Source organism: Pyxicephalus adspersus, chromosome 5, assembly GCF_032062135.1.
Source record: "Pyxicephalus adspersus chromosome 5, UCB_Pads_2.0, whole genome shotgun sequence".
Lineage (NCBI taxonomy): Eukaryota > Metazoa > Chordata > Amphibia > Anura > Pyxicephalidae > Pyxicephalus > Pyxicephalus adspersus.
This window is the reverse complement of record NC_092862.1, coordinates 71,521,409-71,545,701: the sequence shown is the minus strand read 5'-3', so window position 1 is coordinate 71,545,701 and position 24,293 is coordinate 71,521,409. Positions and strand designations below refer to the sequence as shown.

The window sequence follows — 24,293 nt, the reverse complement described above, 5'->3', positions numbered from 1 at the left end:
TATCTATAGCTCTGCTTATTCAACAATAGCTGTCAACTTTGTTAAAATAATTAATTATACATGCATTGTTTTTAAGAGCTCAATTTATAAAATAGGAATCAGAAATTCCCTCAAGCATTCCCTCGTTGGAATCCTCCAGGTCCATGTGTTTCAACTGCAATTGATTACCACCAAGGAATTCTGAAAGAATGTCAGATTCCCTGTTTTATAAATAAATCCCTAAGGAGGTTAAACCACTTTTTGTTTAATTGTTGTTTAAGTCTGTTTTACTTGTTTCTGTTGATATTGTTGTGCATTGTTCTCTTTAATTTTATTTTATTATAATTGTATTTATAAAAGTATTTTTAAAAATTCTGGGACAAACTGTTACAAGTTACTTGTCAATTTAAAAAGGAAAAGTTTTTGTACATTTTTAATACAACTACAAAACATAGCAAACATAACAAATTAAAACAAAATTTGTATAGATTGGGTTTACTCTACACATATTAAATTATTTGTGACTCTTTTATTTCATCATAATATAAATATGTGACATTCACTAATTATATCTATATTCAGAAATTTCAGTTAATTGAATCTCTCTTTCACTCCCAATGTGTAATTTCCAGTTATACATACTGTGCATTCACTTTACAGCCTTTTGAAATCCATCTCCATGCAATTGTGTTTTACAATTCCATTATTATTTAGATGTAATTAAGACACAGCACCATAAAAATAATATGTTTAATTCTCTGTAGTTGCATTATGGAACCAAAGTGCGTTCATTCCATAACAAATGCAAAACAAATTATACTTCTTTACCCTATGGCAAAAAAGTCATTTTAATTAATTAGGTCAGAGACCAGTTACTATTCCAAGCACATTACATCAACAATAAGTGATTTTTGTTAAGCCACACCAACTGTAATTTACTCCAGTTTCATAGAACAATAGTGCAGATGATTAGCCATTTAGATATTCTTTTCATCAATGACAGTGTTTGTACTGAAACTTGCAGATACAACATGTTGCATGAAATCTATAACATTATTATGAAGCTTGATGAAATATGCTCTATTGTCAAATATAATAGGATAATAATGAATGCCTGAAAAAATATGAGCCCATTATGCAAATTGCACAGCTTGGTTGTCTTTTCTAAAATAAATAACTACTAATTATTAGCACAATGGAGGCATGACAGAAAATAAATAGTCATTCATTTTCTGTTAATTTGTGAGTGTCTGTTTTATGACCATTAGACAGAGAAATAAAGAAACATAGGAAGGCTGATTAATACATACAAGCAAGAACTTTTGTTACTGCCTTTCAAGGAGCATTGTACAAAATCAAACTCTGGCATATTAAAAGATTGGAATATTTATGCAGATTCCTTTTTAAACGTTCCTAAACATTAGATTAACACATTTCTGTATCCTGCCAATAAAAATTATGCTCAGGATGCTCTTATTCCTGAGCCACAGTTAATTTAAATATATATATATATATATATATATATAAAATATATTTTTTTTCTTTCTTTTTTTTTTTTATTACAGCCTTAACTTAACCCATGGGATCAGGCAGGATGGATTCATATTTTTGCATTGCTGATGCAAATTCTGATCCTACCATCCGAATGTTGCACCAGAAATCAAAACTCATTAGAACAGGCAACCTTTTGTTTAATTTTCCCTCTCAATTTTGGTGAGCCTGTGCCAGGCTCTTATTCTTAGGGTATAGGAGTGACACATGGTCTGGTCTCCTATTATTGTAGCCCATTTTCGTCAAAGTTTGATGTGTTATGCATTCAGAATATATGAGTTATATCAAGTAGGTATTCTAGTTATTGTTGCTTTTTATTAGCGAAAACCAATCTGGCCATTCTCCTCTAACCTCTAGCATCAACAAGACATTTTTGCTCAGAGAACTGATCATGACTTAATTTTTTTTCTCACTGTTCTATTTAAACCCTATGGTTGTGCGTAAACGTCTTCAGTTTCTGAAATACCTAAATTACCTTTCTTCTCCATTTTGATAATTGGTTTGAACTGCAGCAGTTCATCCTAACAAGATTTACATGCCTAAAAAATTTGCTGCCATGAACTTGGCTGATTGGATATTTGCAATAAATAACATTGGGGCCGATTTAATAAAGCTCTCCAAGGCTGGAGAGGATACACATTCATCAGTGAACCTGAGTGACACAGAAAACCTTTTGGAAATTGTTTGCTATTTTTTAGGAAATGTTTTTAATCCTAGACCAGATCCATTACAAGTTTGTTGGATTAACCAGGTTCACTGATGAAAGTGTATCTTCTCCAGTCTTGGAGAGCTTTAATAAATCAGGCCTATTGGATGGTAATTTGTATCTATTTGGCACATTTTAGTTTAGTTTTTAGTAGCACAGTCCATATGTCAGACTTTTTGCGGAAACTTCAGTAACTGAAATATACTTTTTGTTGCAGAATCAATCACATGGAAATGTGCTGCTCATACCCACCAAAGATTACTTTTAAGCAAAACGTTGATCGAGAGTTTCCTCAAAATATTTTACACAGCTAAATATTACTATTTATTTGGCATATAGAAAGGGATATTGCAAATATGAAGAGTAAAGGTTCTATTAACAGTTATACAAAATAAGTGTCATGCTGAACAATACAAAAAGCTGTAAACAAAGTAGGTATAAACGATGAAAGATCAAAAAATATTGCCAACTGGAAAGAATTATGTGATATATTTTTCATAGAAAATCTCTTAATGCTAGTGTTATTACCATAGTAATCCTATAGCAAACACCTCATTATGCTCAATATATTAAAACACTTGTGTAAAAAGAGTTATTATGCACTACAGAAAATTGCTAAGGAACCATAATCCTTATACAAGCTTTTCAATTTTCTCCTATTCTTCCCCAATTAATGTAATATTAAATTCAAAGCTCGTTGAATTTCATACAAGCTGACTTAAAAATATGTGAATCATGTTTTCTACAATTAGAACAGTATATGAACTTTTAATATCCTTGGAATATATTAAGATAATTTGCTTATCATTATTGTAAAGGCATTTAATGTCTTTGGATTGTTCTATACTGCACTAAAGTTCAATGAAGCATATTTTATATTTAAATTTTCATCAGCAGTATTAGATATTGCACAGCAAAATGCATTATTAACCATGGGTCTAAGAGAAAGCTTGTTACCAAATGATTCCAGCTACTACACAATTAGATCATTAGATTTCTTTTAATTACATCATTACGTGCCAATGCAGTTGTGCAAAAATTTGGAAAATGTAGACATGACATTACAAAGCAAAGATATGTCTAAAAAACACCTAACATGTTTGCAGGATACCTAAGGTTGCCTTCTTAACAAGTTTTGCCACTAACTGTACAAAGATCATGCAGTGTTCTAAATTTTTCTTAATTTAATTTAATTTTTCTTAATTTTTTTAATTTTTTACAAATAGATCCTGTATTTCCCTCAATGTCTGTAGTCTCAGGAGTCAATTACTTTCCTTGGAGGAAGGGTGAAGATGTAACTTTAGTATTCTGTGTTCAACGCTTCCCAGGCCATGTCTGTATGTCAGGCTGTAGTTTGAAGCCTGTATGGCAAACAGCATGGTGGTTGCAGCAGAGCATCATAGGATCCAGAAAATCAACATAGTCAATCAAACAATGGAAACAGAATGATACTTTTAAATATGATTATCTAATGAATGGAAGGCTGAAAAAATAAAACAAGTTGAAGAGAATGATATAAACGCTGAGGTCAGAAGCATTTCTTTGTTGAAGGTGTAATTTCACAAAAGTAACAAAAGTAAACATATCTATCACAATAATTAGTTTTGTCTGTGACCAATTTGCTTTTTTTGTGAACTGATTGCTCTTTTGTGACAGCCTGGGACAAGAAATAAAAGAGTAGTGACTACTAGCAGTAAACATGAGGAGTGGGTGGATTTTTTGTCATTTGTTTTTGGTGAAAAGGCACTACAAATTTTATCCTTAGCCAATTTTCTGAACCTTGGACAGCATGATGACAGTCTGAAATTTTTAATCTGTTCCATTCTTCTTTATTTTGTGCTGAGAAAACAAGTGTTTTTTTATGAAAAGATGCAAGATGATTGGAACTGATTGCTGTGATTTAACTTGGTTAACAGTCACACTTTTCCAAAAACATTTTCTATGTATTTTTTTTTTAATATGCAAGAATGCACTGATGTCATTCCTGATGTCTGCAGCCCTCCACAAGCCAATATACTTTAAAACCCTTCTAGGATGTATTGAAAAAACTCAATTGCACTGCAAAAAAGTGAAGGGTGTTAAAACTGGACGTAAAGTGGATGAGTACCAACCAAAAGTATGTTAACTGAAATGTTTAAAATGTATAACAGTTATTTCAACACAACATCTCTGTTCGTTTCCAGTCCGGATTTCAGTTGGCTTTTGATTACGGTGCATTATTATGAACAGCTTCATAATACTGTGCACAAAACATAACATAACTGATAAAAGGAGTAATACTAATGCTAAGTAAATGTATACTGTACTCATTTTTTCTGCCCCAAAAGTTACTGTCAGTACACTGCTGGAGACACCTTTACTATAACCAGTGTATTTGAAGTTTATCTTAACCTAAAATAAACATGACATATATAGCAGTTCATCCATCTTTATATGGTGGCTGCATTATATTTCTTTTTACAGGCATTTTCCCCTTACTGTTTTCAATTGGTGATACTGCCAGTGCCACATAATCTGTTTAAAGCTGCGTACACACGTCCAATTTTTATCGTTGGAAATGAACGACGAACGAACGACGAACGACCGATTGGCCAAAAATCGTTTGTAAAAAAAGTAACCAACGACGCCGATGAACGAGGATAGTCGTTGGAAATGAACGATCGGACCAGCGGATCGGATTGGACGATCGTTGACCATCTATCGTGTGTACGGTCGTTCAGTGATCGTGCATGTTCTGAGCATGCGCGATGAACGAACATTTGTATTCATATATATATATAGATATATATATATATATAAATATATATTCATATATATTGTGTGTATATATACGTGTGTACAATATCTTTGAACGATCGTGTCCAGGATCGGTGCTATACGATCGTTCGCAGATATCGTGCAGGATCGTTCATCGTTCGTTTACAAACGATAATAATTGGAAGTGTGTTTGTAGCTTAAGGGTGACAGCGCTATCCCTCTGTATTTTATCTATGAAGGAGCAACATTGTCACCCAAGGAGAAAAAATGCCTTTTTTATACAATACACATCTCCCTCACCTAATTGTCATAACATAAAGGAAGTGTTCTCCGGTTCTCAGAGAACTGTGCACAATGCTAACCAATAGTGGTGAGCTAGAGCAGGGAGTTATTATTTGGATGGATTTCTGAATGGACCAATAAGTATTGTTACCAAATTAATATATAAAAAACACTTTTTATAATATATTTTCCAGAAAAATAAAACTAGTAAGACAATTTTTTCTTTAGGGTTGAAGAAAAAAATATAACACTTGCCATTACTGAATGAAAGGTGATCTCCTAGGTGGAGATTGATACTCTACACTCTCAAAAAACAGGACAATATAATTCCCTATATTACAGATAGGTAGGTCTTCCTAATGTGTAAACAATTTGATTGTGTCATGAAACTGTTGGTAAAGCAATACATTTATTCCTTGTGTGGTCTGGTAATACTAAGAAATTGGCAGCAAAGGATATTGAGGTATATAAATGAGGCAGCAGTGACAGCAATAATGATGTATAAAAATCACAGGCGCCAACTGCAGTCAAACATAATGTTTTGTTTCAGTAGTATTTTTCATAAGTAGTAAAGATAATGAAAAGAGAACGATGATTGGTTACTGTGGCATACTGCACTTTTACTTTTTAAACAGATCCACACTTTAGAAAAGCACGGCACTGTGATTTGTCTTCCTGTTAAACTTTCTCATCTTGTAAACAATTTCTGTACTTGTGATTCATTTTGTAGCACAGCTTCTATCTATCCCATATGGATCATGTAATAAACCTTCTCTTTAAATAGGTTTAATCTTAGGAGGTACAAAATTAATCCATCTGTGTGATAATAAATTCTTTAACGTTACTGAAAAGGGAGCCTAGTATTTTTTCTCGCTGTAAACCTATTTTGTAAATGTACACTTTATGATGCCTCAGTGATTTTTGTCACATTTTAATATGCTTTAGCAAATTTACTAGTTTTTTTCAATTATTGTGATGTAGAATCATTTATACAAAACAGAATTCTATTTTACCTTAAATACACTAAAACATAAAGCAGGAACAGGAATAAATCATTATGTATATGTGTATTGCATTACCTTGAGTTAATCATACTTAAACGTATGTAAAGAATTTCCATCTCTGATGGCTGATTAGATGCATACGGTAGGGTTTACTTTCCAGTTTCCCATGTAATCCTTCAGCCTCTTGGAATATCTATGTCACATATTCTAGCACCTTCAGTGGAGTCTGCATGATTTTACACATGGTACTCGTGGAAGCAGCCAGTGTCACAAGATTATATGCATCATCATCAGTGGGTGTTCCACAAATGTTGATGATCAAGCACATGATTTTGTGCATTATTCAGCATACTGCGTATACTTTTCAGGATTAATATTTAGGCAATAATGTCTTTATGTATGTTGTGCCATATTTTACACTATCCAGACCACTGAACTTTATAAGCTGTACAGTAAACTGTAGGCTAAAGGTGGTCAGATAGTTCCAACCTGGATTTGGACTATATTACCTCAGAAAAAGTAATCTAAACATTTTTCGAATATCTTGCACATATACAGGCTCAGCCAATCTAATATGTAGAATTTGACAGCTGTCAATGGCAACTGGCTAAATTGGCTGAAATATATACCTGTATATGCCCAGTATAGCTTAGGCTCAGCCAGCCAATTTAGTTGGCTAGGACAGCTGTCTTTGTCTGTCCTCTTGTTGGTTTGACTGGACGCATGTAAAAAATTATGTGACAAAAATGTGAGCTCAAAAAAAGAAACAAAGCTGCAGAAAAAAATAAGATGGGTGACAAATGGAACAAGACATCATTTGAACTAGTTAAAAAAGAACTGCTATGAATAGTGGGAAAAAACAATCTAGGTAGAAAGTAGTAAAAACTAATGTCAAAGAAGGAACTTTCAGAAGATTTAATTTAGAATCAAAAAGATTTTGATAAGATTTTTAACGCCTTAAAACTAAAACAATGCCCAAAGATATTCTTGAGCAACAGCATAGGAATTGCTCTCAACAATGTAGTGAGTATTTTGGAGTTTTGAGTTGCCAACAAGAGAACCCAGGAATACAGGCTCAGGTGGGACATTGTAAAAATGAGGCCTTCTGTTGGATGTATAGGCAAATAAGGACATCAACATTTTGGCCACTGTATTTTTATGAAAAATGTGATAGAAAAGAATCAATTTATATTAGTGCTTTTGTTAAATTTTTACAGATGACCTCATTCCAAACTGTAAGAATAGAGTAAGATTATGTAAAACTTAGCACTTTGTCAGGATCAGGATCAGAACCCAGGATTGCTTCTGTGTCTGGCAGTAGCCCTACCCACTAACCTACTTACATAGTAGGATAGGTTGAAAAAAGATGTAAATTCCATCATGTTCACCCACTAGATATAAAACCCTATGCACATAGTTGGTCCAGAGCAAGGCAAAAAAACCCATGAATGGGAATAGAATTCTCTAAGTGGACCATTTTTATATTTACACAGGGTGATCATATTCCCCCTAAATGTCTCTTCTCAAGTGAGGACTGAGCTGAGTCCAGCTCTTTGAGGACACGTGTATGTAATCCATCAGGTCCTGGTGCTTTGTCAACCTTAATTTTGCCCAACTGTTTCTCAATCATATCATTTTTGAGCCATTGTGAACTGATTTTGGCAGTGACATTGCTATTATGAATTTAGACTTGAGCTCTGTCGTTTTGCTTTGTCTACACAAAGTTAAAAAAAGTGTTTAGTAAATCTGTTTTTACTTTATCCTGTTACCAACCCAGAGACATCTTTTAAGGAGCCTACATGCTCAGATCTATTAAATATAATATTTTTTAAAAATGTTTTGAAATATGCCTTACTTTGCTTTGCAATCTGTCTATTATTTTGAAGTTTTGCACATTTTATCTCCTTTTTACATCTTTTGTTATATTCTTTACAGTTTTCAAATAATGAAGGTGATCCTCCATTTTTATATTTTTGGAATGCCCTTTTCTTGTTCTTTATGGCTTTTTTGACATCAGCTGTGAGCCACATAGGTTTAATTTTTAGCCTTTTAAACTTATTACCTATTGAAATGTATTTTTCGTGTGTGCTTTTATAGAACAGACATGAAACATTCCCATTTCTGTTTTGTGTTTTTTGAGGACAATATTGTCTCCCCATCCAAGTCACAGAGAGCCGCCCTTATTAATGAAACATTTGCTGTCCTAAAAATAAATGTTTTTATCTTTCCTGTTTTTGCTTCCTGTGTACAGCTAACATTAAATGAAATCATATTGTGGTCACTGCTACCCAGATTCTCTTATATATGCACATTTGTTATAAGCTCCGCATTGTTAGAAAGAACTAGGTCCAGCAGTGTATCATTTCTAGTTGGGTCTTCTATAAACTGTACCATAAAATACTTGAATTGCTGGATAGCTCTGTTCCTGATCTCACAGTCAGTCTTTCCAGATACCTAGTACTGCAATGAACATTGCACTTCCGTCTCCTCCTCCTGACTTCCTATTTAAGCCCTGCCTCCTGTGTGCCAGATTATTGTGCTTTTGCCACCTTTTGCTACTGTTGCTGTATTACTCTCTCATCCACCAGCTTGTGTACTGACCGTTAGCGATGGAATTACTGACTACTCTTTTTTGCTCTCTCCTGCTAACCTGAATACTGACTTTGGCTTTCTCCCTGATTTCGATCCTGTCTTGCTCCTGCATCATTACAGCTTCCCGTATTCTAAGCCCAGCATATTTATTATTGTGAACCTGCTAGTTGCTACAGCTTTTGGACTCCAAGCTTGTTCCCAGATCATGATACAGTTGCTAAGTAGGACTGTCCACATCATACAGCTAACCTTGCCTTAGGATTTTTCACTGATAGCTATAGGAAATGCGTGGCATACCAATCAGAATTGTAATAGAAAACATTACCATAAGCCTGAAGAAAAAATTATAAAAGAAAATGAATTAAAACTATTGATTTTGGAGATGAAATTCTGCAGTGTGTTAAACTTTCCATATAACTTGGGAATGCCCAAAGCAGGGATAGAAATAGAGATGTAAGTTCAGCACTAGGAGGATGCAACTTTAAGACTATAGTATTCCTTCATATATGGTTTTAGAGGTAAGGAGGAAGTAAAAAAGAAGACCAACATGTTCATTTATCATTATGTCTTTGTCTTTTTTAGCTTTGCCTACCTGCTGCTGTTGTGCATCATAAATGGTGTCTGGCAAGGATAGAAGTAAAATTTAGTCAATAGTGTTGTAGTATCTCAAGTTGAACAGAAAGGTAAATAAGAAATGAAACCATCTAGCAGAACCCAAATACAGCCTCTATGCAAGGCAAACTACAGATGACAGGTCCTAAATCACTAAACACACAAATAGAATGGCTAAAGGAAGACTGCTCAGGCTAGCTTGAGAGGCAAGGTGTGAGGGAACCCAAGAAAAACTAGTTGAAATCAGAGCAAAATATAAAAAATCAAAGAACAACTAAAGTCTGACTGGAAATGTGTGAACCAGAAACAGTGATGTTGTTTCGAAATTAGGTGAACTAGAAATCTTTTTGCAAACACACAATACCACAAAATAAAAGAGAAAAATAGTTAAGCATATTGTTGCAGGATAAATTGGTTTTCTCATCTTTCTGTGTAGTAACAGATAATATCCCTAAAGATTAAAATTTAAACTCTTTAAAATGTCACACCTGGATAGCTCCTGTAAACCAGAGCAGTTGTCATCAAATGCAAAAAAAAAAATTTCTATTTTTTTTCTACTTTGAGTTCTATTATTAATATTTTTATAAATGAAGTCAGTTGTCTCAGATCAAGTATCCTATTAGATTCCTCTATTCCTAAAACCCTCACTTTCATTCAATTTACATTGGTGATCGGAACAATTCGAGAGAGTGAATCTCCCTAACAGACACACTGTGAGATGAACCTGACAATGATTAAACACTTACCCACTGTCTATTGGTAGGTATCCATGTTGATATACACATATTTTCATATACTCAAATATCAATATTTTGTTAGGAGCACTTGTAGAAGCTTCTCTTTCTACACAGCAACTCATGTACAACTCATACAAAATGTATCAACATGTATAATATGGCTCACATAATCTGGCTGTCAGTGTAGGTTATTTGTCAGCAAATCCCTAATATAGGTGTCATTAACAGGTATAGTATTGCCTATTAAAAAAAATAAAAGATTCTGACCTTGGAAGGATTTCATAACTGATCAGTCTGGGTTTGATCCAATATAGAATGTTTGCGTTGTGTGTCTCTAACAATTATACAAAAAGTCACAATGAATTTTAACTACATAATACAGCAGAAGCTACATGTGAAATAAGCAAATATTTCTGTCCCTGTATACTGTACATATTTGTTTAGAAATTATGCATAGTAGCAAGGTTTATGGATTAACTTGGATAACACAATTTACATTATACTGAACCTTTTAAATATAAATAGAAAACATCCAAAAAAGCTAAAGTTTCCATTAATGTTTATTTCTGAAGGTAAATATCAATATGTCTGCCAAATGCTATTTATTGTAATGTATGTAAGAATTCTGTTTTCCTCCTGAGGGATCACTTTACAGAGAAATGTTATGTTCTTGACCACTTTTAAAAGCGATATTACCCCTGCAGTTATATGCCTTAAGCACACATTGTACTTGGAGAGAAACAATCTGTTGCTCCCTAAATCATGACCTGCACAAGAACCCACTCCTTTAACATTCTTTATGCTTTTCTTTTGCCTGAAGCAGTCGTCAAACAGACGCTGGCAACATTTCAAGGCTGCTATAGACTGAATAAAATGGCACGGAGTAATAAAATGTATGTTTAGAGTTTAACCACCAAGTGATTAGCATAAAAATATACGATGGGCCAAATGCTGTTAGTATGTGTCAAATCTGTCAGCTTCAAGATTTTAGAATTTTCTATCTCTGTATCACTATTTTTTTATAATGTTTACTTTAAAATTTGTTTTCCAATACTTGGTGTCATTGTAATACTTAGTTGTACCATGTGTAACAGGTAACTGCCTTTAGTTGCATGCCAGGTAGTGGTTCTAGGTATCTCCAGGAAATATACGGTGTTCTATAACTTCTTGCTAAGATTTGTATTAGCACTTCAGTCATATATCTTACTTTATATTGGCACTGTTCCTTAACTCAGTATAAAGATAAAATAGACATGTTCTTTAACACTGCTGACCTTTTGAAGGTACTAACAGTGGAATGATATTTTTATCAAAAAGGATTAGACCAACCCCCACTGCTCCAATATACAAAACAGTATTGCTGGTTTAAAACACATGTGGATATCAAAGTCAAACACATATCTGACCTTAAGCCACTTAAAAAAAATCCTTGTTTTCTAAAAGAAAAAAAATTCTATTTGTCTTGTTAAGGAACAAGTACATGTGAAGCAAATGTTTTTTGGGGGATTAACACCCCTGGCATTCTAATTCTGTCTGTATTTTCATGCAAAAAGCGTTACATTTTTTTGCATGGAAATTTTTTTACATTGTGGGCCTATAATTCTTAGGCATAACCCACTGAAATATGTCCAACATTTAATACATTTAATAATAAACTTTAAAAAAACACAAAAATCTGTTAAAAAAAATAATAAATTTAAATTAAATATAATCTAATTAAAAATTATATTATATACTAAATGTATATATTAGCATGTATTATACGTATATATATATATATTATAAAATGTATTAGACTCAATACAGCTATTTTGTATTGAATACAATACAAAATATTCAAATTTCCTCCTGCCTGCACCGACGCATGCACTGATGTCACCGGGAAACCCTGGAGAACGTGTTTGCATTCACCGGCTGAACAAAGAAAGCCATTATAGGGTAAGTTGGCCCTGTATCCTCTATAACAAATCCCACTGTTGTGAACTGTGCAGTTCTTAAACAACTGATAGTACTACAGCATAGTATTTGCGTTCATAAAGATCTAATAGAGGAACTAGAACTATATATTATATTATATACTGTTTTCCAGAAGTGTTTGCAAAATGCTATTCTTTCTTTGGTAAATAATTATGCTGCCTGACAGCACTAGCTACTTTCTGTTACTGAGACCCAAAATAATTATGGTTGGGAAAATTTTTGTACATCAACATAAAAAAGTAAACCCACTTAATGAGTGCTAATATGTCATAGCATCTCCAGTAAGAAAATGCCAGATTTATGACATTCTATAGTAGTAGTCCAACAGAATTTGATAACGTGCCAGGAATGCAGTGGCAATTAAGTATTAAACTATAATTTAAAAGCAAAGATTAGCAAGGTAGTATGTATGGCAGTGCAAAATATGATTTTCTCAGGTAGAATTAGGTTGTTGAACCTGTTAAGAATGAACCTGTGTGGGATGGAGTCGAGGCCAAAGGTAAAATATACAATGTATGGATAGCACTCCAGCACCAACCTCAGTACTTGAACAAAATAAAAGAATAAAAACAATAGTATTGCATAAGAATTGTTCTGTTTTGCCTGTTACTATGTGATGCCAAATATACCCATGCACACCCAAGGCCATCCTAAAGGGCTGCAACTGAATGTAGTTCTTTTGGCCAAAACTGAGATATAGTAAGATTTGCATGTATTTGCTCATTTCATTGCCATGTTGTTGCTCTCTTGTTGTCTCCTTTTTTTGATGTTTTAGTATCTTAGAAAAGTTTTAGTTATCCAGGTCTCTTTTTCAACTATTCCAGACGATGTTCTCTTTTTTGCCTTTCTCTACCCAACTGGCTTCATCAGCAATACAGCACTTTCTACTTACCTGTCCAGTATCCCAAAATAGCCATCGGAACTACAGCTAGAGACCCCTTCTGTTGATTCCCAGGAATGTATTTTCTCCTTGTTATAGGTTTAGATGAATCAGAAGACCTACAAAATTCCATGCTATGCCATCCAGAGCAGCGGTCGCCAACCACAAGAAAATTTTGGTGGTCCACAGCTCTGCCCGGTGCGCCCCCGAAGTGAGGTCAGGAGAAGGACCCTGCTGGGGGGGGAGGCAGACCGGCCAGAGCCACGGACCATGTCCTCCCGTACAGATTATGGGCTCAGGGCGGTGGGCAGGTTGTCTCTGGACACAACCTGCCCACTCTCTCATAGCAGGCTTAGACATGTGATGGGAGAGTGGGGGAGTTCTGTGATTATGACGTCACTCTGAAGAAGTTTTTTAAGGGGCACACGGCTCCTCACACATGTGCGGTCATGAGTCCATGAATTTACTGGTCTATAGGTCCAAAAAGGTTGGCGACCACTGGTCCAGAGGATACAATAACTTAACTCACTTCCAGTCCTAATAAGTAAAAACTCTTATGGCAAGGTACAAGAAATATTATCTGCTGATTATAGTGAGTTTATTTAGTTAAAATTTAGAAAACATTTATATGGGAAAACAACCAGGGACACAAGATGAAAATATTACTGATACTGTAATTTTTAGCCAAACCGATTATTAGTCTGATATTTGTAATTCACAAGGAGATACTACTGTCCATTGGCTAGCAGGAAAATTAATAACTAGGCAGGTTAAAAAACCTTGTCTGATCAGTACTGTATTCTTCTAAAACATTAGTAGGGTTTATTTTGTTTCTCAAAGTAAAAAAACAACATGGCGGGTGTATTTGAGTATGTATCGGAAGGTGGCTAACATTTTTCTGATGATGAGTTTGAATGCACTGAATTTATGTATGTACAGTTGATATGTAACTGCCTCTTGAAATCAGCAACATACGTCTATTTTCAAGTGTTATAATTTTTCTAATAAAGATATCAGTTGAATAATAAGTATACTAGACCCTTCACTGTAGAATAAATAATGAGAACATTGTGCACATTTCAGCAGTAAATATTCTCAGCTGAGGTGCTATTTCCATTTTATAATCAAACAAAAGCTGACAAATAAAATATATATTTCATGTCTAATGTGATGAATATTGCATACACTAGAATACTAAGTATCGATATTCATTTTGTAAATGAAACATGTAAGACATATTTCATTATGTAAAGCACTGAGAGGATTAATTCATAAATGTGAATCAGCCTAACTTTCTTGACTTTCCTAATCAAGTGACTTAAACTGAGCATGAAGAAAAGATTAAAAACTCTGGGAACTCTGAGTAAATAAGTGTGTTTCAATGTAATTGTTGGTAATGTTTTCAGTAAAGGTAGATAGTGGGCCATGATATCTATATCTAAATTTTGACATGATTTTGTGTTTCAAACTTTATTATACTCAGACCTTTGTTTGGACATATTTTGGTGAGTTATGCCTAAGAATTATAGGCCTACAATGTAAAATACATGAAAGACAATGTACCACTTTTAGACATATAATTCCAGACAGAAATGAACAGCCCAGGAGGTAATTACCTGCTAAACACTTTGGGGCATATTCCTAAAGCATTAAAATTGTAACATTAACTGCAGGTTAATCAATCAATTTAGTTGAAAATGCATGTACCATGCATTCACCTGTTTTATAGATGAAGAGCCAATGTTTAGAAAAAGTCACATTTAATGCTTTATAAACTTGCCCCTTTTTGGGTCATTCCATCATGCTAGGTGGGGTTGAGATATTAATTCCTGTATCCTGGATCAGGAAGGAGGAGTTCAACATACAGCACATGATGATGTAGGATGAAGTGGGTTCTATACTTACTCCTAAACACTTAAATACACAATGAGGACTTTTTACCAATTTTTAAAGCTTTATATTTGTTTTTGCTTTTTTTTTATTTCCTTGGTAATGCACATTTGTGTTCATTGTTATCCATATGTTTAATTTTTTTATATTGTTGTTAAATATTTCATCCTATTGTTCATAAAATTAAACTGTATGTGGTTAAGATAACTAAGTATTCATAAAAAAATGCTGTCATATATTTTCAGTTACCGGGTGTATTTATTACCTTGGTAAAAAAGCTAACATAGGATAAATGGCATTTTACTGGTTTGGCATATATAAATAAATATATTTCCATATTTCCAACATGTGCGTGTTTATTATTGTCTCCCATTATGATGTTAAGAGTTAAAATTACCACTTACTTACAAAAGCTTTTCATTTAAAGCATTGAATTTTATTTTGTCTGGGATCCCAGATGTTGATTCGTCATTGTTCTTTAGTAAAAGGTCCCTAAGTGCTATGGTTTGACAGTATGTCGTGCATGTAAACAAGAAGATTGTAATAATTAAACAGTAAAGTAACTAGAAAGTAAAATCATGTCAGGCCATTCCTTTTTATCCCATGGCTATCTGCACACTCATAACATTAGTGTATAGTACATATGCAACATATTACAAATACATTTTTCAACTGCCAACAGTAAAGTAACAAAAATAAAATGTAGTAAGTATTGGGGACTTGACATGTTTTATCACATTACAACCTGGAAATTAAATAGAATAAATCAATGAAATTAAACAAGTGTAACCCTTGCTTTGTTCTAATCAATTAACTTCAGAATTAAGTTTATAAGGGTCCTCCGGTGTGCAGTCAAAGTATTATGATCTGTTATATGATGTCTATATACATACTTTACTAAACAAGCAATATGAAAAAAGGAGCGCTCCAAACAAGCCAGGGACAAAGTTGTGCAGACAAATACATCATGGTTTTAGCACCATGTAAAGAATATGTAGAAAATGTAAAAATTATTGCACCACTTCAAACACAAAAAATGAAGGCTGCTTACCAAAACTCACACATTGGACCTGATTTATAAAGGCTCTCCAAGGCTGGAGAAGATACATTTTGATCAGTGAACGGGAGTGAGCAAGCAAACCTGAAATGGATCTGGTCCAGAATTGAAAACATTTGCTAAAAATGGCGAAATATTTAATGAATCCAGAAATCCAGATTGCTGGATAACTCTGCTTCACTGATTAAAGTGTATCCTCTCCAGCCTTGGGGAGCTTTAATAAATCAGGGCAACTGAGCAAAGGAAGTATAAATCTTAGATCCAACAAAGATACCAACAATAACACTAAGGGAGCTACAAAGATCCATAGCAGAGATTTGAGTATCTTTTCACAGGACCACTTTAAGCAATAAATTCAACAGAGCAAGGTTTAACTAAAGAATGGCACATACAAAAAAAGTAAAGTAATGAAGACATGTCAGAAATGTGCCCAACAGCATGTGGCAGACTCATCAAACACATGGAAAGAGTTTTTTTGGGTAAATTAAACTAAAATAACTTTTTAGCCATCATGTGGTGCAAACTCAATACTTCCCATTACTGTGAAGACACAATCCCAAGGTGAAGCATGATGGTGCTCCGGTGCATGCTGTGGTGATGTTTTTCATCAGAAGGGGCAGGACAACTTCCCAAGGATTAAAGGTAAGATGGATGACATTAAATAAAGAGCGGTTTTTGAGGATTGGTTGTTACAAGCTGCCAGAGATTTGAGACAGGGCCACAGTTTACCTTTCAGTCAGTCAATTGCCCTAGAAATGCAGAGTAAACGGGAAACATTTGAAGGCTTTATAACAGCCTAGTCAAATCCCTGACATTATTCCAATTGTGGTATGAGTTAAAGATTATGTACAGGTATGCATCTCATATTTGAAGGAGACATTTTGTTATGAGAATAGTCGAAAAATTTCATTGGTTAGGTTAGCTAGGCCAATAGTGACATACCCAAAGAGATTAGCAGCTACGTTTGTAGCAAAATGTGGTTCTACAAAGTATTGACTTTGATTGAACTTGTTATGCAAACTTTGCCAATTTGTTTTTTGTCTTAATTGTTGTTTCTGTACTAATAAAAAAAATTGTACCTTCAAAGTGGTAGTGTGTGAATCAAATGGTTTTATCCATCCTAAAATAAATTTTAATTTCAAGCTCTAATGCAACAAAACAAGACAAATAGCAAGGGGTGAAAATTTTGTAGGGATTGTAAGGAAATTTGAAAGTGATGTGCATAAATAAAAAAAGATAGCTAAACGTATTGATAATGTACTAAAGATGACAATAAAATGAAAAAATATATATATGTGGAAAAGTTATATAAAAAGATAAGAGGTACAATACCTTTCCCACATACTGTGGTTCAGATCCCATATATTCTTCAAGAACAAAGAACTGATTCCATACCCATCCACGCTTAACTCTCTGTGCCGTTGATCTCCTGCCCGACATTGTAATGATAACATTTTCCTTCTGCTTGAATGCTGAAGTTTGTGGTGGTTGTTGTGAATGCAGTGGTGTTAAGAGACCTCCATCAAACAGGAACCAAAGAAGCAGCGATAAGCAGTTCCTTGTAAGCATTGGAAAAGCTGTCCCTACAGCCCGGTAGTTAAAACTCCAACACTTGTAGAACTGTAGGATCCAGCTTGAACTGTGCTTGTTCCTCACCATAAAACTCTCACTGATGCAAAATATACATGAAAAGTATCTCCTCCGCTGACACACTTGTCATCCTATTTATATTCACCATTGGTTTCCTGTAATTACACACCAAATAAATATTAAATTGTGCAATTTGCATTGAGAATAACGTACACAGCAACAAAAATTGGTATTTAAACAATGAGGATGGCAAAGTCTGTAAAAAAAACCAAAATATAATATTATTAATATTATTAAAATCCAATAAATATGAAAAATTCAGCCAACATAAAAGGAAGCATTGAAGCTAATATCGTGCATGTTTTTGCATGAGTGGGAGATCCCATGTGGACTAAAAACTCCTAATATCTCTGCTAGAAACAGAATATTTATGAACATGTCTAGCTGGGACTTGGCTGTTTAGAATCATAATATAAAAAGGTTTACGGTAGCTAATGAGTGGTGTATTATTTAACACAAGCTTTGCTGCGTTTTGTGCTAACTTTGAAAAGGTAGGGATGCCTACATTTCACTTTTATGTAGCTAAGAGCTTGTTGTTCGCACTGAATGTGATTCTTGTAGGGATGATCATCATTAAAACATCAGTTTGGCTGTAAAATAGACAGATTTCCAATGAAAAGTGTTTGACAGAAGAGAGAGATAAATTTATGTGTCATTCAGTTAGCATTTAATATTGGTATTGTTACATAATCTGGGTCATATATGAATTCTTATTCCTACTCTAAGCAGGCATGACAGTTTAGATACAATATCCAACTCTGCACAGTGGCAAACTGCAGGCACAGTTTACAGTGAAGAATGATTGGTGGGGCTGAATAGGAGGTGCATATCAGTAGAACTGATAAAATTTGTGGGGGGGGGGGGAAATATTTTATTTTTTCGCTAGGAGTCTAGTGCTAGTACATTAGGTCCCATGTGTTGATGAACTCTTTATTATAGACTTTAATACATGAGGCTAGATAGTAAAATTGGTTACATATGCTTTTATTAAATCACAAGTGCAGTGCTTAACTAAATGGGGCATAGCACTAAACACTTACCACAACAATTTGGCAGGATTTATTCCTTATTTAAGTATATGTTTATTTCTAGGAATGATCTGGTGACAAAAAGTTAGGTGAAACCAAAATTTGGAGTTGTCATTACAGCCATATGAAAGAAGACCTTCCAAAAGAAAATCTGTCTGTACTGTACTATACTATGCTATCATGGTGGCCACTGTTTATTATCCTGATTTCACAGAACTTGGGCTTCATACACACGTGCAATAATTTTTGTTGGAAAGGATCTTTCACAATCGTTTCCAACAACAAACTACTGCACGATGCATGAATGAGTGCTGTACATACAGCACCGTTCTGCTCTATGGAGAGGAGAGGGGTAGAAGGACGAAGCGGAACCCTGCTGCGCTCTCTTCCCCTTCACTTCCATTAGGATCGTTCGTCATCCATTGTTCGTGGATCTTTCAAGACAGTAGTTCGGACGATGGAAGGTAGGCGTTGTACACGCCAGATTCTCGTCTGATATCGGCCCTGAGTCGATTAACAGACGAGTACCATTACAAGTGTGTACGTAGCCTTACTCAATAGGCCCACAGACAACAGTTAAAGTTGACTTTTCACCTTCCCATTGTACCCAAAATTAGGAAAAATATATTTTGTTCTAAATGCATTGGGTAATGCATAAAGGCCTATAGCCTATAGTGTTTTAAACCACTTCATTTCCTGCATCTGTACATACCTGATGGACCACAGGAAGGTTAACATGTTAGCTGTTTGCCTGCTAATTTAGCAGTTTTGTTGTGTTGGTAATCAATATACATCAGACCTATACTTTTTATTTAGTAAAAAACATTTATTTTGAAAAAAAAATCTTTTATTGTATTATTTATGCCACCACCAGGAAAGAACAGTGAAATGAAAAGAAAAAAGTTCTAATGAAACAAGGCATTTTACAATTGTGTGCTTGTTTAAATAGAAAACAAACAAAGAAAAGAAAAAAGGTGTTCGTTTGTTCTGATTATATATATATATATATATATATATATATATATATATATATTTACGTAAATAGTAAAAAAATAATCTTAAAAGGAATTGAATTAATTTGCAAATAAAATACTAGTAGAAATAGATTCTTAAAATAATGTGTTTGCAACCTAAACTGTTGACAGATGTTATTTTTCACAGGGGCTTTGCTGTAGACAAGGGAATGTCCACATCATGAAGACAATGACGTTGCCAACTGAAAAAGGACCTAACCAGAAAGTAAAATTATGAATTCAAATTGTCCTGGAGTGTCATATGACCATGTGGCTATGTAAATGGGCAGTGGAAGGAAGGTTTTTTGTATGTTTGTTCTGACACCCCCAGGTATTGCCACTATTTTGAAACTCATCCGGAGAAATGCTTTGCAGTGTTTGCCGAAACAAATACATATAAACAGGAAGTGGCTACAAAGAAACATCAGGATAAAAAAAACAGTTTTATACTAAAAATACAGATTCTATTGTTTCGGATAAATGATGCTTAACAAACATCAGTCAGACTTTACACGTAATATAAATAAAATGGCAATTCTTTACTTGCAATTTTCTTTCTTAGTGCTGTGGGATTTTTTTTTTGCCTCATTTGCAACATAAACATTGATTTCTTTGAGGTATTTCACACAGGGGACTTTCATTTAGTAGTATAGTAAACACATATGTTTGAAACCAGTACCACTGGCTGAACTTCATAACTATAATTGCTTCCTTGTCTACCTTGGGATGTGTGATTAATCACTCAATGGAAGCAATTATTTGCTTGATGTTCAGTCAATATGCCTGTCCAACAGATATCCGATTGCTATGGAGGAAACCATATATGCATAATTTATATTCATTGTCCATGTTGCCCCTCATTACTTATGTTGTATGAACTAGATTAGGAACATTCAGTATAACCTTTTTTCAATACTGCAAGATGTTACTGTTACAATTTTAATATTTATTAATATTTATTATTATTTATGCTAAATCAGGTTGGATTGTCATTTGTCATAGTGTAACTATACATAAAAAAAAATTTTGTAACATTATTTAGAAGAATCGGGTGCATGCTTTCCTATCAATCGTCTCCATGTTAAGTCCAATTCTAGAATTAGATTAAGCACCCCCATCAAGGTTTTATTGCTCTCCATGTCCCTATTGATGGAGGAAAAGAGGTGCTGGTAAATATCTCAATAATGACATAGACAAAAAAAAACACTGTGTGAGCAGAAGGGGCAAATGGTATTCTTTATTTCAATGATTTGTATTGCTCTCTGTGTCTTCCTCTCTTAGTAACACCCATATCCCCATGCGTGCAGATATTTGGGAAGATGTCCCAGTAAGGCTACAGAAATAAACGCCTGACAGAAATGTTATTCTTCCTCATTGGAGGAGTTAGATCTTAGCCAATACAAACCATACATGATTAAAAAAAAAATATATATTAAACTTTGTGAAAGTGTATGTGTCATTCTATTTCAAAGTGATTTATTTAAGCGCATATTCACCCAAAGTAAAACATTTGGCAAGAAAAGGGTATGTTAGGGTTGAGGACTTAGAAAGCTGGGTCGACCATACAACTCATTTTACTAGAAAACAATAATAATACATATAGAAAAAACATGGCAAGCAGTTGACTCAATCCTTAAGCTCCTAAAGCCCATTTTTATTTTTTATTTAATCTTTAGTACAACAAAATATATGATTTATTTTTTTGGAAAATGTACCACTAGCATTTATCTATATTTTTTTCTATTAGTAAAACTTATTATTATTATTATTTTTATAATACAATAATAAATTATACAGCGCTGTACAAAGTCCATATTCATGTCACTAGCTGTCCCTCAAAGGAGCTCACAATCTAATGTCCTATCATAGTCATATGTCATTATCACAGTCCAAGGTCATTTTTTTTTATGTCGGGGAAACCAATAAACTTATTTGCATGTTTTCGGATGTGGGAGGACACCGGAGTACCCAGAGATTCGAACCTGGGACCCAGCGCTGCAAAGACCAGAGAGAGCCACTGAGCCACCATGCTGCCTAATACTTCTGCTGGTTTTGACTCCCAACTCAGTCTCCACATCACCATATTGATTAATCTTCTTTAAAAACATTTCCCTTTTTATAATCTAAACTACGATGACTTTAAAACATCCAAAGGTACCAACCTAGCAATGTATGTGATCCAAATGCTAAGCTGTAATTCACTAAGGTGGTATAGAAAAATACAAATTTGTGTGCGCCATAAGAAGGAAAACCGTCTGGTAGATATTATCACTAATATTAAATGTTCACTTCTTACCACCTTTACTGCTACACTTAGGTTTCACTACATTGCCAGCATAGTATTATACATATTATGTGTATAGAACAAGCAAGGAGGAAATATGCACACTTCGTACTAATTCTGAAACATTTTCAAGAATATTTTAATAGGGACAATTTTCCATTTTATGGACCTATAAGTCAGCCTAAAATGGAAACTGAGAAAGGCATAAGAATAAGTAGCAGTGGAACTGTGCAAAACAACTGAGATCTGCAGGATACATTGTAAAACTGTTTTATTATATATGCAATAAAACAATATAGCATTTAAGAATGAGCAACATGGAAAACAAAACCATAAAGTTTTATGGTGCAGATCATGACAACTCAATAATATGATCCCAATTACAAAAAAATGAATGCTATAAAACAGACGAATATGATATTAATGTTTATTCCAAAGTAATACGTTGTCAGGAGCATGCTACTCTAAACAACCCCTTTTGTAAAGTGAGATTAAGCTAAGTGCATAAGAAAACATTTTGCTGCAGTTGCATCATTAGTTCTTGGACATATAATCCAGTGAGAGCATATTTACTACAAGTACAAGCCTTTAAGGATGATTTTGTCTCTAAAAGCATTTACAAAGCCTGTGCATCCTTTTGGTAGTACACCAAGAGACTAATATGCATCAAAGTGTACCAACCAACCTTGATTAAAATTATTGGAGCATAAAGCTCTGGTCATTGCTTTCTATTTTTGTGCACATTTTTTGCTGTAATAAATGGAACAAGAGGTTTCTCAAATTTAAACTTGCTATAGCTAAAAGGAAAGAAACACTAAACAGTAAAAACTTGTTACCCTCAAGATTATGGACAATAAAGGCTTACTGTAAAACTATAGTGTGTCGTTTCATTTTCTGTTTAATAAATATACAATACCTTCAAGGATATGGCCAGCATTATTTATGAGTAGGTTCAGGTCATCAAACATGAATAACACATTTTTGCTATGACAAACAATATTTTTTCTTCAATATATCATTACGTGCAATAGCCAACTTGGTATACAACAGATGCACCAGAAGTTGGGAATACAAGTTGCATACATGCAGTATATTTCGTGTACAAATTTAAAGATGTTAAATAATTATATAAAGTTCATTTACACCAGCAAAGCCAAAAATGCTATGCGTGCCAATGCAAGCCAATGCGTTAGCATTTAAAGATGAACAGTAAAACGGCTGGATACAACAGTTACTTAAAAACTTCTTGTGTCCCACAATTAGATATGGACTTTCTTTCTACTGCTGCATTTTACAGCCTTTTGGTTTTTGTCAAACATTCTGATTATACAGTACAGGTATATTTATCTGACAAAAAGGGGATTTTTAACTGGTCATACTGTGCATATACTGCCTTGCTAATGTGCTTTTCATGTGTTAGTGTATTGCAATACCAAAATCAAGTCAATATAGAGTTTATGGTATGATATATTTAGCAGTGGAGAATTAGGCCTATTTTTTTAGTAACTCTCAAGCAACCAGAAGCTACATTGATCTGGAATCCACCAATCCCTGTGAGTTCCGCATAGGGAGAAATATACTGTGTGTAGGTAAAATTTGCAGGAATTCTAACCAAAAAGTACTTATGATCCATTTCACTAAAGTTTGATATTTTACATTATTTTATTTAATATTTTATGTACAGGGTTTTGCTAGCACTGGGCACCCGGGGCACCTGGGCCTCAAAGTTCTGATGTTCCAAAAACCATCCTGTAAAGTTGCTGGCATGTGCCCCCCCAAGCTGAAGACTATGTAGAATCGATGGAAGGTGCAATAGGCTCACACAGCACAAGCAGAGGGAAGACTGGGAAGAATCTTTTCACTTGACATGTTGCATCTGGGATCTTGTGGATTCAGAGTAGATAGTGTTACAAGGGATATTGAGGAACCTGGGTTAGTAGGAGAGTATGTTCTGTTTTGTTTTTAAGTTGTAGAAATTTTTGGTTTGTGGGAGGTATTAATTGTATTGGGAGGGGGGTTTGGGGTTGCAGGTGGAAAGATTTGAGCAGAGGAGCGAGATTGGGAGGAAAGGTTTTTGCTTAAGGATAATATTGTCTTGGAGAGGAAATGGGTGTTTTGGTAAGGGTGTTATGTATCCTCTGACCCCCTACCTACCTACCTACCTACCCTGTTTCCCCGATTATAAGGCACTGTCTTATATTTTTTGAAATGCCAAAATATGCCCTAGGCCTTATTTTCAGGGGGATGTCTTATTTTTCCATGAAGAAGACTACAGTACACATTTATTGTTGAAA

General features: G+C 34.2%; 1 protein-coding gene across 2 annotated transcripts in view; it reads right to left on the bottom strand.

Moving 5' to 3' along the window:
- Window positions 1-24,293, bottom strand: part of CDH12 (cadherin 12) — a 410,196-nt gene that overhangs the window by 122,643 nt on the left and 263,260 nt on the right. For both annotated transcript variants that reach the window (XM_072411847.1, XM_072411848.1), the window contains one exon: window positions 17,357-17,769. In XM_072411847.1, coding sequence (XP_072267948.1) covers window positions 17,357-17,683 — 327 coding nt within the window. In that variant the 5' untranslated portion in view covers window positions 17,684-17,769. The remainder of the gene's footprint in view (window positions 1-17,356; window positions 17,770-24,293) is intronic.